Source organism: Heliangelus exortis, chromosome 1 (assembly GCF_036169615.1).
Source record: "Heliangelus exortis chromosome 1, bHelExo1.hap1, whole genome shotgun sequence".
In the NCBI taxonomy this organism is placed as follows: domain Eukaryota; kingdom Metazoa; phylum Chordata; class Aves; order Apodiformes; family Trochilidae; genus Heliangelus; species Heliangelus exortis.
The window spans coordinates 123,569,564-123,586,029 of NC_092422.1; the positions used below are offsets into that span (position 1 = coordinate 123,569,564).

The 16,466-nt window shown below is 40.6% G+C and overlaps 2 protein-coding genes across 7 annotated transcripts in view; both read left to right on the top strand.

Annotated features, from left to right (window-relative positions):
* Window positions 1-6,692, top strand: part of FGD6 (FYVE, RhoGEF and PH domain containing 6) — a 75,130-nt gene extending 68,438 nt beyond the window's left edge. Inside the window, exons 20-21 of the mRNA XM_071764698.1 lie at window positions 942-1,090; window positions 3,655-6,692. Of these exons, the coding sequence (XP_071620799.1) occupies window positions 942-1,090; window positions 3,655-3,691 (186 nt within the window). The 3' untranslated portion in view covers window positions 3,692-6,692. The remainder of the gene's footprint in view (window positions 1-941; window positions 1,091-3,654) is intronic.
* Window positions 6,693-9,295: 2,603 nt separating this feature from the next.
* The window catches only part of NR2C1 (nuclear receptor subfamily 2 group C member 1), a 44,178-nt gene continuing 37,007 nt past the window's right edge, over window positions 9,296-16,466 (top strand). The window contains exon 1 of one of the 6 annotated variants that reach the window (XM_071764986.1): window positions 9,296-9,531. The gene's annotated coding sequence lies outside the window, so the exon portion shown is untranslated. The remainder of the gene's footprint in view (window positions 9,532-16,466) is intronic. The other 5 variants (XR_011730061.1, XM_071764947.1, XM_071764954.1 and 2 more) reach the window with 5 other exon arrangements.

A 16,466-nucleotide genomic window follows, 5' to 3' on the forward strand; every position in this document is an offset into this window, starting at 1 on the left:
ACCACTTCTCAGTGGTACAAAAACTTAAGAGAGTGAAACAGGTTGTTAAGCCTTACTTAGCTGTTTTCTGGTATCAAGAAATGATGTTTTCACAGGATACTCATTTCAGTGAACAGGCAAACACCTGATTTCTCAAGTGTTTACATTCTTAGGTTCATTTTTTTCTATCCAGAAGTACTGCAGGACCCAGCCTAGTTACAAAACACTGTTTTGGAATTTGCAGAGGATGAAAAGGCTTCTTTTTTCCCCTTCCAAAAATGCTGTGCTTTGTATTTATTAATAGACAAGAGTATGAAAAAGGTTGCCTTTTTAGCCAGATTTTGAAATTAAATGGAGATAAAAGGAAAAAAGTCTAGCTTCTCTTTTTGCTCTTTCCTAGCCAACACCTTGTGAACTCAGCAGCTTTCTTCCCCATCCTGTTAGTTTTCAGCAACAGAAAGTAAATAAATTCAGCCATCAAAAAGCATTTGGAGTACGACTGCAGTGCTTGAGAACATGGGTTACATCCATAGCTCCTCCTTTTAGCATAACCAGGGCAGCTTAATAGCATCCCATATCACTTTTAAATTATGAAAACTTAATGCTATGGTTGTTGGAGAGAGCACTGAGCTTTTTAGTCACAGTCAAAAGTTGATCTGATATAAGTCCTTACCAGGCAGACCAATGACACTCTGCAGTGAAAGGCAAGGTAGATGTTATCAGGGAAATAAAAAGGGGAACAGCAATGTTGATGTGTACAAGGTTTGGTTATTTCCTGTTCCCTGATTAATGCATGGAGACTATGAAAAGCAGGATTTTTTGCACAGCTATTTGTAATAACTGGTTTGTTTTATAATCTATTGCAATGTTACAGCGCATTAATAAAGTGTAAATTATAATTTACATAATATGTCTTACAAGCTCTAATTTTGTCTTGTCTGCTTTTTTCCCTTGTTAAATAGGATGTGGCAGCATTAGAGAGCCAGCCTTTACTGGGATTCACAGTCAGTGAAGTAAAAGATGAAAACTCAGAGTCAAGAGTGTTCCATTTACTGCACAAAAACACTTTATTTTATATATTCAAAGCAGATGATCCCCATTCAGCTCAAAAGTAAGAAACTATTTGAAAAATATGTTATTTTTTCTGGGGAAAATGTTTCAGAAGTCACAGATGTTAATGTTCATAGGTTAAGCACATGTACAAAAGAGGCATATTATATAATATGTAAATAAAAATAAAATGTAAATAAATAAAAAATAATATGTAAATTAAAAAATTCAGGTACTTAAACACAAGGTCCTGGTTTCATTAGGACTTCTGAAAGGCTTTCAGAAGGCTCTTTCCTCTGCAAAAGAATGTACGTAGGAAAATGGAAAAGTCTAAGATAAAGTAAGAAATCTTTCTTCTTCCAAGCCCATTCCTCTATCCCTGGTCTGCTCAAGTCCGTTGTTAGTACTTCAACATTCAAATGCCTGCAGGTATAGTTTTGTGCTAACAGGGATATTCTAAAGAAAATACTGAACAGCTGAGAACGTGCTTAACACTTCTCTACATACAAAATCTGGAAGTCTTTATTTTATTTTGGGGGCTATTTTGACTAGTTGATGCACACAAGTGTTACCTTGTTAATTAAAACAGTATTCTCTTGTTTCCACTGTGACCTCCTTTGTACTACATAAAACAAAAGTGAAAAATCCAAGGCATTCAAATAGCTTTGTTTTCCTGTTCAGACAATGGCTTTTGATCAGCAGGAAAACTGGAAATTGGACATATTCTATTTTATTGAGCCTAGGAGTAACATTAGATACCTTAAATATCAAGCTTTCTCCAGGTATGTAATATCCTTAGGAGATTTATCCTGAACCTCCAGAATAAATGCTGCTTTCATAGCATTTAAAGAAAAAACAAAGAACATTCAGTTGGCCTGTTTCACAGTGGACACTATTTTTTTCCTATTAGGGCCAAAGAAATATCTGACATATTAGTGTAAGTACAACAGTACATCTTAACAAATGTTTGCTTTTTTATGAGCTTTGAAATTTCACAGTCTGGTACTTAAAGTAAGTTCTGGGCTTAAGCTGTTTATGAATTTGTATGTTGTATTAGTATTTGAATGTTGTATTTGTATTCCTTTATAGTTATTTTAAATTAACAATATGGCAGTGGAAAATTGAGTGAGATTTAAAATGTAAAGGGTGGAAGTTTGGGTTTTGTGTTCAGACAGGCACAAGCATTTATACATACTTGAATACATTCTTACCAAAAGCTTAAATTCAAAAAACGTGCACAGTTACCAAATTAAACACTCAGGGCAAGGAAGAGCCAACATTTGTGGCTAATGTTTAGATATCCTCTGAATACTAAGACAGGTTTGAATTTCCTTGGTAACTATAATTTTACAGTCTTTGTCTCGTTCAGTTCTTGCAAGATTTTTACTCAGGAAAAGAAGTTTCACTTTTTGGACCCCTTAACTTTAAAGGCACTCAGGTCAGCCATCACTTGGAAGATAGAACTATTTCATTATTTAGTTTGCAAGTGTTGCATTGGAGTGCTTCAGAAACACTAATTTTTGCAGCATTCTTGAAGAGGTGAGGATGTTTATCACCCCTGTAATCAAGTAGAAACAGAAACCACAGCTACAGGGGAATTTCCAGTTATAAACAGCTTGGATGTGCTGTTTGGGACATCCCCTACCCTTTATACATTCTTGTATTTTCACAGGTATATAGTGGGCAGGGTGTCTGTTAATATGTGATTCAGTAGTAACATATACTGTGTGTGCCTAGAGGGCAGTTCTGTCATCATGCAAAGGCACCATTCCTGCCTTCCAGACTCTGTGTTCTGGGGCTTCCTCCCTCAGCCCCATTAGTTCTTCACTAATACTCATGTACCAGCTGCAAAAGCAGAGTGCAGTGGTTATGCACATGGCTGCCTGAGTTATTGTTGTATCCTGAGTTATCCCAAATGGTATTTGCAGTGAAATAAGAAAAGAGAGTATTGGTTTTTTAAGAAAGATATGCAATCATATTATTAAAGTTGGTAGAACCTTGGCATTTCCTGCATCTTTGAGCATTTGATTGCCCAGCTTCACTTGTTCTTTATGCATTTAACTTCATAGAATGGTTTGGATTGGAAGGGACCTTAAAGATCATCCAGTTCCAACCTAGAGATACCTCCCACTGGACCAGATTGCTGCAAGCCCCATCCAGCCTGGCCTTAAACACTCCTAGGAAAGGGGCAGCCACAGCTTCCCTGGGCAACCTGTGCCAGTGTCTCACCACCCTCACACTAAAGAATTTCTTTCCAATGTCTAACCTAAAATCTACCCTCTCCCAGTTTAAGGGAGGAAGGAACCCCTAATCCCATTGCTCCGTGCCCTTGTATAACATCCCTCCCAGCTTTCCTGAAGGCTCCCTTCAGGTACCAGAAGGCTCCTTCAGTATGAAAGAGTGTGGAAAAAAGTTTCTAACATCTGGCCTTGTACTGATAACCTAATACATCTTTAGTGAGCTTTGTATGTTTGGACTCATTGAATAGATTTCTGGCATTTGCACTGACAAACCAGCTGGTAATGGAAGTATGATATTTCTTCTTGGGTCACTCTGTAGCTATTTAAAACAGTGCATTCATGCTTTTATCAGCAATTTCCTAACAGTGTTTATTTTTTCTATTAGGTGGATAGAAGCTTTTCAAGAAGGCACTGTATTATAGCGGTGTCAGCATCGTGTCTGCAAGCTTAACAGAAAATGTCTGAGGATGGTGGTAAAACAGAGTACAGCTGTTCAAGGAAACAGAATCCTGCCATCTCAACCTACACAAAATTGTATATTTGTCAGGATTAGGAGTTACTGCATTTTTAGTGTAAGGTGGTATTTTTTTTAAAGAATTGTGTTTTTCTGTGTTGATACAAAGTATGTTATTTATTAAATTCCGATGTTTACTTTAATAGTCAGAATTATTTGTGACATCTGCAATGAGGTCCAGGTGCCCCATGTCTTCAGAATGGCAGGTGATTGGTCAACATATTCTGAAAGTTTGTGCTTTTTAAAAAACAAAACAAAAATCAAATGTGTTGCAATTGTACAGTTTCTCGTGATTTCTGTATGTCTTGAGTTGCTGATGCTCACTTTGGGATTTAGCAAGAACAGATCAGAATAGGAATTTCAAAGGTTTTGGATCCTTTGCTGGTTATGTAAACTCCTTTATGAGAAGTCATATAATATTGCTGCTCCTTTCCTTGAATGGGAGTTGAAATCTTGCATACCAATACATTAAAACAGTACAAAAAATTCTGTATCATAGAAGCAATTGCAAATTATAGTTCAATTATAATAAAAAGGGGGGAAATATTTTAAAACAGACTTTGAGATTACTAAGATAGGGCACTAGATCTTCTACAGTACTATAAAGCCAAAGAGTCTAAATGAGTTACCTTCAAACAATTGCAGGATATATTTTCTTTCATTTTCAGTACTAATTTAAAGCAGAGTTAAAAAAACAAAAAACAAAAAAACCCACATTTTTATACAGGGAAAAGATCAAGTATCTTCCTTGTTTCAAAACTCTGTGTCAAATGGGTTCTGGATGCAGTATGAAACACTGTATAAACTATTGTTCAAAGAACATTAAACAAATATATGCACCCTCCTCTCCCAAAATTTTAAACTATTATATATTTAAATATCATGTTTAAACTGGAATTGCTATACCAAGAAAACTCCGCTTTTAAAGTGCACATGGCATTTAACCATATACCATTCTTTGAAATACCTTTTGTTTACACCTTGATTTGTTCTGTTTGACACTTTAAAACATGATTCAGTTTTATGTGGGTTGTTGTTATTTTATTCTTTTTTTAAGAAAATTGTCAGTATACCTCAATAGGAAATACTTACGAATTATTCTGGTGCATTTGTTCTGTTTAACTTCTGAAAAAAAATTAACACTGTAATATCATAAATGGAACTAGAACTATGAAAAAGACATGAAAGGAAGCCATTTTTATCTCAAATGAAATGCATATGTAGCCAGTTAATTTTACCATATGAAACACTTCTCAGTAGTCTTCTGAATCAAGCCAGTTGTGGTAATAGAAGAGCAATTCACATTTAATTAATAGTTTTAATCCATTTTAATAGCTATTCTATGGCCTCAGGAAGGGAAGAGAATAGATGGTAGAATAGTCATCATAAAAAGGCCAAATAGATGGTAGAACAGTCATCACAAAAAGGCCAAAATGAAAATGCAAATCAAAATTCTCTTATTCTGTCAGACACCTCAAGATCAGGTCCAAGACACTAACACAGCTCTGAAGAAACTTCATTTTCTGAAGTATAAGTTAGTAGTGGGCTTGGAAGCTTCCTGCTTAATACTAAATATACAAGTATTGTATATTGCATTGACTTCAGGCATTTCAGTAGAGTACCTTTCTGAATCAGGGACTTAAGGCTGTAGATCTGGCTTCCCTCCTCAAGAATGCTCAAGAATTGACCATATAGTGTCTGAAATTCAGTGAGAGTCTGATCAAAGCCTTTCTCTTCTGTTTTAATACAAACATGATAAATGAATGTTTTTCTGTGGTTATATACAAAGGGCTTTTCCTTAATTTTCAAAACCAGCTGCTGACTGAAGCCATATAATCTATGAGCATGTCTCTTCAGGGTGATTTCTCACATGGTTTTTACTGTATCCAAAACAAAACTTATACCAATGTAATAGGGATGTGATGTTCTTCTAGTTGATATTATCAAAGGGAAGAACTTTTTAATATTTTTATAGGGACCAACGCCCAACTAAGATGGAAAGCCATAAACTGGCAAATGAATCAGAAATTTGGCTAGGAGCAAGCTACTGTAATTTCAGCTTATGGTTTGATATTGAAAATAGATTAAAGTGTTCTGTAAACATCATAGGACTTCTTCCAGAAGCAGCTGATCAATCAATCTTTCTGTGACAGAAATAGATTATAATGGAGCCTTAAAAACAACAGTACATATGTTGCTGATTTTGTGTGAAATAAATTGTCTTTTTAAACGTTTTAATATTCCCTTTCCTCTTTCTCTAGCACTAATACTTTGTGTCATAGGAAGAACATAGGCATTTTCATAACATTTTCAGATGACTGGTTTTCAAAATTACTCTTTCTCCAGCTCTTGATTCATTACCATCAAAAGTAAAGTATTCACTTCTTGATTTGACTAAACCCTAAGAGAAGACCAGAAGTTTTTAAACACCTGGCTACCTCTTCTTATAAGAATCTATAGTAAATAATTAATTTAAGATTGGTTAGTAGACAATGAGACAAACATTAGCATTTAATATTAGGTCTAGCATCTTTATTCTTGAATAAATTAAACGTTTTTGGATCCTGAATTCTCTTTAACTTAAAATTATTTTTTGTGCCCAAAGGACTTAAAACAGATGGATAGCTGAGCAGCTATGGAACACATCTTACAAAATATTTTTTGTGTGCTTATTATTGTATTGGAACATAAAGAGATATTTGGAAAGACACATTCAATGCATTTGTTAGCCATAACTGCTGTCCCCTGTATTTACCATTCAAATAGGCTTTTGTTTGGGCTAGTCCTAAATTGTACTGTCTAAATAAAAGAATAGAATCTTTATTTTGTAAATGAAAAAAATTCAAAGTTGTTGTAAATATTTCTGTGGATATGTATCATTTTTGTATAAATAAATTCACATTAGTTGAGTCTGCATTGTCTTTTAAAAATAATTACAGGTTTTTTGAATTATGTAATTCACGTATTCATTGGTGACAGAATTTTCTCTCCTTATCCTGCATATTAGCCTTGCTTTAAAATTCCTACTATGTTTTGCCCTCAGGAACAGAACAGCCTGAATAGGTAGGCTCTGTGCACCTGCTGACAGTGCTGCTGAATCTGACCACCTAAAGCATTAAAGTTAATTGTCTTCATGTCAGTCAAATCACGACACAGTTCTCACTACCAAAATCAGTGTCTTTGCTACGAAAATTATTATCTTCCTGCCCTCCTGTCTTGCCTTAGCTGCCTCATGCTGTCTAGTTCTTCCTTTTCTATTCCTTCTTCTCCACCCCACCCCCCCAAACTAAGAGCCCATCCCTTCATGTGTTCATGATATTTGTTTTCCATAAAGCCCTTCCAGAAGCAGGTGGAGAGGTTGTGCTGGAATGCAACTTGCAGACAAAGCACAATCCAAAATATTGCTCCTGAACAAGTTCTGTCAGATACCTGGAAGGTGGGTTTTATCTCCTGAGGCCACCTCCCAACCCTGCAGAATGACATTCAAGTTTCATCAGCTCAGGAACGAGCTAGGCTCCCTGTGCCAGTGTCTTATTTTAGCAGAGACAGAGGATTTTTACTCATCTGCCCCTCTCCAGATACAAATTTGTGAATTTACCTATACAAGCTCTGTGGTCTTGTTTAAGTCTTTTTGACAAAGAAAGTATTCCCATCACCCTCCTCTTTGGGGTACTGCACCTGATATTCGAGCTATTTTTAAAAAATTAATTATTCAGCACATTGTTATGGACAGACATACCAATGGCAAAGAAGCATCTTAGGGAACAATCTTTCTGAAGAATTAAGGGAGTTGGGTCTGTGTGAAGGTCAAATGAAGTATCTTGCATTAATAAATCAGCAGAATCCAGTTTTGCTGTGTCTATTGAAATATGCCTGAACCACACTGTTTCTGTGGGCATAAGTATTTTAGCAGGGCCTGTAAGGGAGAGATCTGTCTGACAGGTTAGTTATGCTGCTTCCTTCTCCTTTTTTGACAGATGTCTGAAAGTAGTTTTTTGCTAACTTGGAAGTAACAGCATAAAGAATTTTGCTTCTCTGTGTGTTTTTATAGGGATGTGTCTCTCGTAATCCTGGCTGACACAGCTACATGGACATGCTTTTGTAATACAGATAAAGTATGAATTGGGTCACTTGCTATGAAAAAAAATCAAAGCCTCTTTTATTGGTTACAGTGACATTTCTGCTCTATTGAGGGTATCAGAATACTTGTCTGAAATAAGCTTTGGTGCTAATTCCTTGGTATTTCTTAAATAAAAAAATAATAATCTCCTTCATTTAGAAAGTGCATGTGCAGCTCAGGCTAGTCTGGGAAGTGACAGATACTGTAAATTGAAAGGGCTGTAACATTTGACACTTTCGGGAAATGCCTAGCAAGTTAGTTGCTACAATTTAAAAATTCTTCATGAGGTTCATTTGCATCTGACTTCTGGAAAAGCGTTTGATCAAAAAGCAAAATCTGATGCTGAACTAGTGATCTTGAGCAAGGGTAGCTAAATGTAAATGCATCTGTGGAACTGGGGGTGGGACAAAGAGCAGTAAAGGAATTGGCCAGATAAGAGCGTGAATGATTTTATTAATGCCAATACATAAATTGCTTGTAGTCTTTGGAGTTTTTTCATCTCCACTTCTCAGATGTTGATGCTTTTATCATCTGATTCGATACAAATTGCATAAAGTGGACTAACCAAATTTCAGCTAATAAAATTGTGTATGCTGCCCCGGTGACCTGAATGATCTTGAACCACAGCTACACAATGCGCGTTGGACAGACGGAAGAGGAAGGGGTGAAAGGGATATATTTAAAGAATAAAACTTTTACTTAAAATCCAGGTCACTAAAATAACTAGCGTAAACCAAGTAATTAGCTAACACAATTTGGGCCCAAGAACCGCAGCGAATTGCTCCTTTAGCGCTTATTTAAAAGCCCTGTTCCAGCCTGGTGTGTTCTCATTAGCAGGCAGGCTCCCGACTGCCTTTCCAAACCTCATCCCGGTGCTGACATTTCACGCAGGCAGCGGCTGCTGCCATGCTGCCGGGCAGGCAGCTCTCTGAATCGCCGCCGCTGGAACTGCTACAGCAGCTGCACTGAAGCCCCGTTTGTTTCCACTCAAACCGAACCTGCGTGTCTCACCCACCCACCCACCCGCCTCAGGGGTAAGACCCCACCGAGATACCCAAACCCAAAAGCTCTGCGCCTGGGGTGCTGAAAGCCCACGCTTTCCTTTCGTGGCAGCGGGGATGCGAATTCTCCTCCCGATGGGCACGATAATGCCCGCAAGCTGTCAGACCGGCCTGAGGCAGAGCCCGGCAGCTGCACCGCGGGCCCCTGCTCCCCAGGAGAGCTTTGCTTTGGGCCCGGACCGCTGCCCCCTCAGCTCTCGCTGCTCCCCGCCGCACCCCCTGCCCGGCAGAGCGGACAAAGAAGCGCTCAGAGCCGCCGCGGCGGCGGAGAGGGTGACCGAGGCCGAGGCTGCCCCGCCCCCGGGCGCCGTTAACGGCCGCCGCCGCCCGGGTGGGGAGGGTGAGGCGGGCGGGAGAGCGGCGCCCCGGGCCCCGCCCCTCCCCGGCGGGACCCCGCCCTCCCCGCGAGGCGGCCGGGCGGGAGCGAGCGCAGGCGCAGCCGCCGCGGCGGGGCGGGGCGGTGCTGAGCGGAGCCGAGCCGAGGGGGCGGGGTCGCGAACTCTGACCTCCGGGAGCCGCAGCCGCCGCCGAGAAATAAACCCGCGGAGAGGCCCTCGGGCCCGCTAGGTGAGCGATTCCCCCGGTAGCGGCGGCGGTTATGCGCAAGCAGTGTGGGCCTGCGCCCGTGCGGTTGCCGGCCCGCCGCCTCCTCGTAGCGTGGCGCCGGGCGCCGCCCGTCCCGTTGCCCGTCCCGCCCCGCCTCAGGCCTCGGCGCGGGCGGCTCCGCGCCCCCCGACCTTTCACCTACAGGAACCGCTTGTGCCTCCCGCCGCCCCGCATCCGGGCGCAGCCGGCTGCCGCTTTCCGCCGGCGGGGAGTGCTACGGCTCCCTCCTGCCGGGGAGAAGGGGCCTCGGGGGCAGGCGGCGGGCGATGCCACCCTCGTGCTGGGCTCCGGCCCCGGCCCGTGCAGCCATTTTGTGCGGAGCCCCGCTGGCCGCGGCGGAGGACGAGTCCCGGGCGCTGTGGCTCGCCGCCCCCTTCTCGCCCTGTCCGGCCGCATGCCCTGGGGAGGAGAGAAGCGAGGGCAGTTTGCCGGGGGGAGGATGGCTCCCGGCTGAGGTTCGGTCGCCGCTCTTCTCTTCACCTTCCCGCGGCTGCCGTGCTCGGCCTCGGCCCCCCCGGGCGGCAGTCGTGCACCCCACGCCCCCGCCAGCCACCCCGTGCCTGCTGACTCCCACCACCCCGCCGCTTCCCCCTTCTCGGGGATCGCTGGCTGCTTTCTGGGTTAATTTGGGTTAAGGTGCTATGTCCTGCGTAACACCCGGCGGTTTTTTTGTTGTGGCAGATGACCCCTGCCGCTGTTACTTATTTTTCCTCACTTGGGTGGGGTTTCTCTTTCAATCTGCGCGGTTTGTGGGTTCTGTATTTTCTCAGTGCTGCAACGTACTGCCTTAGGTGTGAAAAGCACGGCTCCACTACAGGATAAACTTCTTTGGACAGTGGCAGAGGAAAGATTGGAGGTAGCGTGTGTTGTGCAAATAAACCTGAACAACAGAAAAAAAGTTTTGGTTCTGGTTTTACCGCAACATGAACATGTGGACATGATTCTCAAAAAACTGAGTTGGGTGTTCTTCATATGTGAAATCTCTGACTTGAAGCTACTGACAGCATCAGCAAGGAGTACTTGGGAAAGAGTGGAGTAGGAAGTATTGCATCTATACCTATCATAAATAATAGGATGACAAGAAGCATAAGTGTTCTGCAGATCAGCTTTGGTTTTGTAATCAGTGGTACTTACAAGTAGCAATAAAAGTATCAGAGGGCAAGGGAAAATATCTTATTACTGTACTCAGCAAGGTGACGTTCTTGCTGGTCTCTCCCAGCTCTACACTTTTTCTGTAACAGCATTTCTGTCTGAAAATAATTGGGTTGGGTTTTTTGTCCCCTGATAGTCCATTTGTCGTTGCGGTACAATTTTCCTCAGGGACACTTTTTTGAGGTCTGTGAAACGTTCAGTTTGGTGTCTAGCTCATTCTCCAGAGGCACTGCACACCTTCTCTTATCAGATGACTAAGTATTTTTGTATGATGGTGGTCAGCTGTACATGAGCAAGCACATGGTACAGGTACATAACTGACATCACCTGGTAGATTGTACAGTCCTCAACTACTTCTGCATCTTGTGCAAACTGTATCTGTATTCTTGAACACCACTTGAGTCTGTTGCATTCTGCAGCAACAGATCAAGATCCTTATTAGAGAAAAAGGAGTACAGATAGGTAAATTAACTAGCTTTCCTTTCCCTCTGAATTTTTGGGATGCTCACTCATATTCTTTTTCCTGTGGGTTGTGTTTACCTGGGATGATGGAAACAAATTTGATGGGAGTTCTGGTATCTTTAAGAATAGCTGTAGCCTTGGCCAGGATTCCACTTGGAAGTGGAGGGACCACTGTCTTTTATAAAGCCTACATTGATTTTTCTGGTCAAGTTTCTAAGCCTCTGAAGACAAAACACTAGGCAACGTGTAACTTGGAAGCTGACTACTTTGGGGGGGAGAGAGTTGGGCAAGGTGTCCTCCACAAATACCTTTTGCCATTAATTATTTCATGATTGTATTCTGTTATTGTATTGGGAGGAGGGGAACAAAACCCCAGTGATACTGTAGCATTCAGTTAAAGGGCCAAATATAATTACAGACTACTTCAAATGTTAGTCCAGTGAGAACTGGCTTTTATCTATAATGTGAAATCTAATATTTACTTTGGTAAGATTAGTTTGTTTGGTCACTATGCTGATACTCTTAATTTTGATTTATCACATGCTAATTGTGTTATGCCATTAAAAGTCTGTGCGTCCAGTGAAGTTACTGGAGTTTCCTTCGTTTATAAGGTTTATAAGCAGTTTCCTTAAAGAAAGTAAACTGTGTCTAATGTCTGGAAATCAGACCTTTGGGGAAAAAATTTAGCATGCCTTGCTTTCAAGTAGGGAGCTTAACTGTGTATAATGAATAGAGTGGTGTCAGATCTTTACCTTATACATGTTTGTTCTGTTGGCAGACAAATTGTGAATCTCAGTGCTGCAATGGGCAGAGGGGGTTTGTGCCTTTCCTGCTTCAGCAGCCGTCCTGGCTTAAGCAGTTTTAAAAGTAAGCTTTACTAACCTGAGTTATTTTGGTTGATGCAAGTCAGGGAGCTCTCTCTTCCTTATCTGCTTTCCCAGACCCATGGGGTTATTAACATCCACTCTGAGGAAGCAGTAAGCAGCTGGGGTGGGTGTGGGGTCTGCAGGCTCTGGCTGGCACAGCTGTCTGCATATGCTTTTTTGTCACACACAGGCTGCAGCTTGCAACCCATCAGGGTGGCCATAGGGGTAAACTAAACAATACCTAAGTTACTTTATTTTTTTTCCCCTCAGTGTTGTTTCAAGTTGCTTTTAGCACTTTATACCGTGCCTGTACATTCTTGGCATAGGCAAACTACTGCAAAGCAGGATTTCATCAGGTTGAGAATGATGGATAAAGCTGCAACAGGGGAGTAAATCCAATTGTTTCTATTGTGTATGCAGACCTCTCCATATTCTTACCCTTTGGTCAGCAGCCTTTGATTCTGTAGATCATTACATTACATTACATTACAGTACTTACCAAACCCTTAGAGCAAGTAAGGATTTCTGAAGAATCAAACCCCTTTAATTTCCCATTCTCTGAGATGGAAAGGTTGCTTGTGCTTTCTGAGTGAGCCCTGTGTATCTTACAATGCAGAGCTGCAGATTTTGTAAGGAAGTACATTCCTTCCTGGAAATCATGGTCTAAAAGCTGACTTTCTGTATCAGTGTTTAGGTTAATTTTGTTGACTTGGCCAGACCTTCTCTGAATGGCTGTCCAAGTTTTTTTAACTTGGATTTATTTGGTTCAGCTTCATAGTAAGATGGGCCAGACTAAGCTGAGTAAGGCTGACTGCCTTTGTAAGAAGTTAAACCAGAAACTTGAAAAGCTGGCCACCAAAAGCCAAGGCCAAACCCTCTGTCATTGTCATATTAGCTATAATTAATAATTATTTCATTCCAAATAAGTTGAGGTTGCTGTTCAAAGCAGTAACTTTGTGGTGTGGGAACTGCCCCATTTGTTTTGGTAATGTTTCCTTTGAGGTACTAGTAGGACAGTGTAAGTGTCAACATGACTAATGCTTTTACTCTTGACTGACTTAGTCTGGTTATTTTTTCCGGAGTGCTTTATATGCATGTTTATAGGTATTAAAAACAATTTTTTAAAAAACAACAAACACAAAAAACCCCAGCAAAAACACACACCCTCTAACAAAATCTAATTCTGTGGTGTTGATAAAGCAAAAAATAAAATCAATCAAAAATAAAAATAAAGACAAGGAAGAGGCAGGTGTTGATATTTATAAAGGGGTATTTTTATCTGTAAGAATGTCAACACTGATTTGCTGGAAGCATGTTTGTGTGAAACTTGGGGTTGTTTTCTGAAGGAAATTATGTGAATGTGAACATACACAAGCTGTAAGGGGAGAATTTTTAGCAGTACTGTTGAATAGGTTTGCATGTCCTTTCCATAGTCTAGCTTCATATATCAGCTACCTTGTCTATGGCTGTAGTTCAGTGAATAGTCCAAGCAGTCATCTCACACCACACTTATGTGGGCAATTTGGTAATTGAGGGGCAATATATAATCTGTTGTAACAATATGGGCTTTTTTCCCAGAAGAAGTTGTCTTATTTCTGCTTCTACCTGCTTTTCTTATGTTATGGATAGCTATTGTTAGCTGCAGGGTGAATAAATTCAGAAGATGAGCTCACAGCTGCACAATCACAAGGTCCAGTGCAGAGGGGAACAATACTGTTAGCCAGGAGTGGGACTACCTGGGGCTACCTCTTTGTGAAATGCTGTAATGATATCATATTGATTTAATGCCTCAGTGTGTTCTGAAAGGAGGGTTTGCACTTGCTGTGCTGTGTTAGTGTCATCTTTGCATGCCAGGCAGGAGAACAGACCTGGCTGAAGCAAATCAAGTGAAGGGAGAGATCTTCAATCAGATGAACTTCCTGGTCTGGTATATTGTGCAGCTTCATCTCTGGCACGGGGAACCCATTGGAGGTTTGGTGTTTGGTTTTTTTGTTTGCTTTGTTTTGTTTCTTTCCTGTATCAATACAGAATTTTGCATGCTGCAGATGGAGAAGCAGGCTATGGCTGACATTGCACGGGGCAGCTTGACCTGATTAAATGGCTGGCTTCTTAGCTCTGATGTGTAGCCAGTGCTCACGTAAGGGGGTTCAGCTTGCAGTCAGCCCCCTTGCCTTTCCTCCTTCTTCCTTTCCCCTTTTGCTTGTGGGGCTGGTGAGCTGTAGCTGTTGAGGCAGGTTCTAGAGATTGTATGATAAAAGCAAGCAGCAGGAGCCCTGAGCTAAAAGTGAGACTGCCTTTGGTGGCCCAAACAGTAAGAATGACTTGACAGTCTCATGAAAATTTATCCTAGCAGTTCTGTTTTCTCTCTTTTCTTCCTGCTGTAGCACTTGCCTACGTGAAAAAGCAGTGAGAGCAGTGATTCTAAATTAACTGTACAGACATGTCTGCAAATGCATCTCTTTATTGCTATGTGCCTTTTAATTATTCCCTGATGCTTTTACAAGCATCTTCCCTTGCTTGCCTGCAGGTTTGGCTGCTTCAGTTTCCTGTAGTTCTCTCTCTTTCATATGTGCTGTCTAAATCTCCATGTCATGCTAATTGAATAAACAGTATCTTAACTGTGTGTCAAGAGTCATATAAATATTCCTTAGTTCATTGATAATGTTACTCTTAAGTCTGCCAACTGTTCTACTGTCTGAGCAGTATGTCTTACAGAACTGTAATTGGCTCATTTAGCTTCCCATGCTCCCATGGAGCTTTTTTTTTTTTTTTTTTCATTGAACAGAGTAGCATCATTTGTTTCAAAAACGTGTGTGTATTACTTTGCTTAATTTGTTATCTATAAAGCATTGCAGAACATTGTTCTACAGTATAAGGAGCAGTGCTTGAAACAAGTAACAATCTCCTAACTCTGGCACCTTTAATCACAGAGGGATTGTTCAGTGCCTTCTGTTTTATGTGTAGGATTTATTAAACAAATTTGGCAGAAGTTATGCTGAATTCTTAATGGATACACAAAGAGTTTGAGAATGGAAATAAGGGCTAGTTTCCATTTTAAGGCACACAGCAGCTTTGAGCCCAGTATGATGACATGAGATAAATAACATACCCTTGTTTTGTTTTCTGAGATCTCTTGAAATAATTTACTACAAAGCAGTATGGTTATAGAGATACTAAAACAGTCTCTTCTAAGAGGGAGTATTTTTCTAGCTAGCTTTCCATTACATTAACCTTTTGAGCTCTCCTAAAAAGTCATATTGATCTTCCTATACTTCATTGTGCTATAATAAGAGAAAGTAAAGTTCACAATTTCTGCAATTTTAACTACTTACCATGGCTATACCTCAAAAGTATCTATGAAATTCTTACATACCTTTTTAGTTTTAAGTGTGCATGTGATGTTCTGCAGGTGGATTTAATACAGGAAAGACCCCTATTAACACAGACTACATAGATATACATAGTTATTACCAGAATCATTACACATTCCATAGATTCACAGAGTCAAACTGGTTTGACAGTGCCAGCAGGGTAAGCTGAACTACCCGAATTTTACAAGCATAATTTTTTGCACCAGTAAAACTACAGTGGCCAGAGCTATGACTTTTTTTTTTTTTTTTTTTTTTTAAGTAAACTAAGGATCTCTGGGGTTGACAGAATTTTCTTCTTACTCACTTAAAGGACATTAAATCAGAATCAAGGTATTCGATAGTTGGAACATTTATACCGACAGTGCAATGTAATAGAACAAGAGATATTACCATTTATATCAAAATGGAGAGTCTGAACATACTTTTCCTTTTGCTGCTTTTAAAGTCAGTCCATACTGGAATAATATTTTTAAATACTACTAGTAACAACTTCCTGTTAGAACAATTAAAGTTGTGTAAATTTTGTCCTTGGAGAAGGGTGTGAGTTAAACATTGATTTCTTCTGCATATAACTGTACTAGTGATGAGGTTAGTGCTTCTGATAGTGGACCCTCAAATGTACTAGCTGTTCTCATGGGAATGTTTCCTAACCCATTTCACTTGAAGCACACCAAAAGCAGTCTAAAAACTCCTAAGTTCTGGAACATAAAAAAATGAGGAAGAAATAGTAGTTGAATCAGTGCAAGCTAATGAAAGTTTTTTCCTGACATGAGGGTTCGTGAAGTGCTTATCTAAAGTAGCAATGGAAAACCACTGATAGTGGCACTGGGTACAACAACGGGTTGGGGCTACACTCATGGTAAGGATGTGTTTTAAAATAATTTTGACTTCTCCTGCCAAGAAAGCTCACTAACTCATTTACTGGTGGCATAAACTAATAGTACCTGTTTAGGATGTACATACAGAAAGAGACTATAGTTGCATTTCACTGAGTCTGAACATCAAAGAGAGATGCAATGAATGCATTGTCAGTAATACAGAGGAG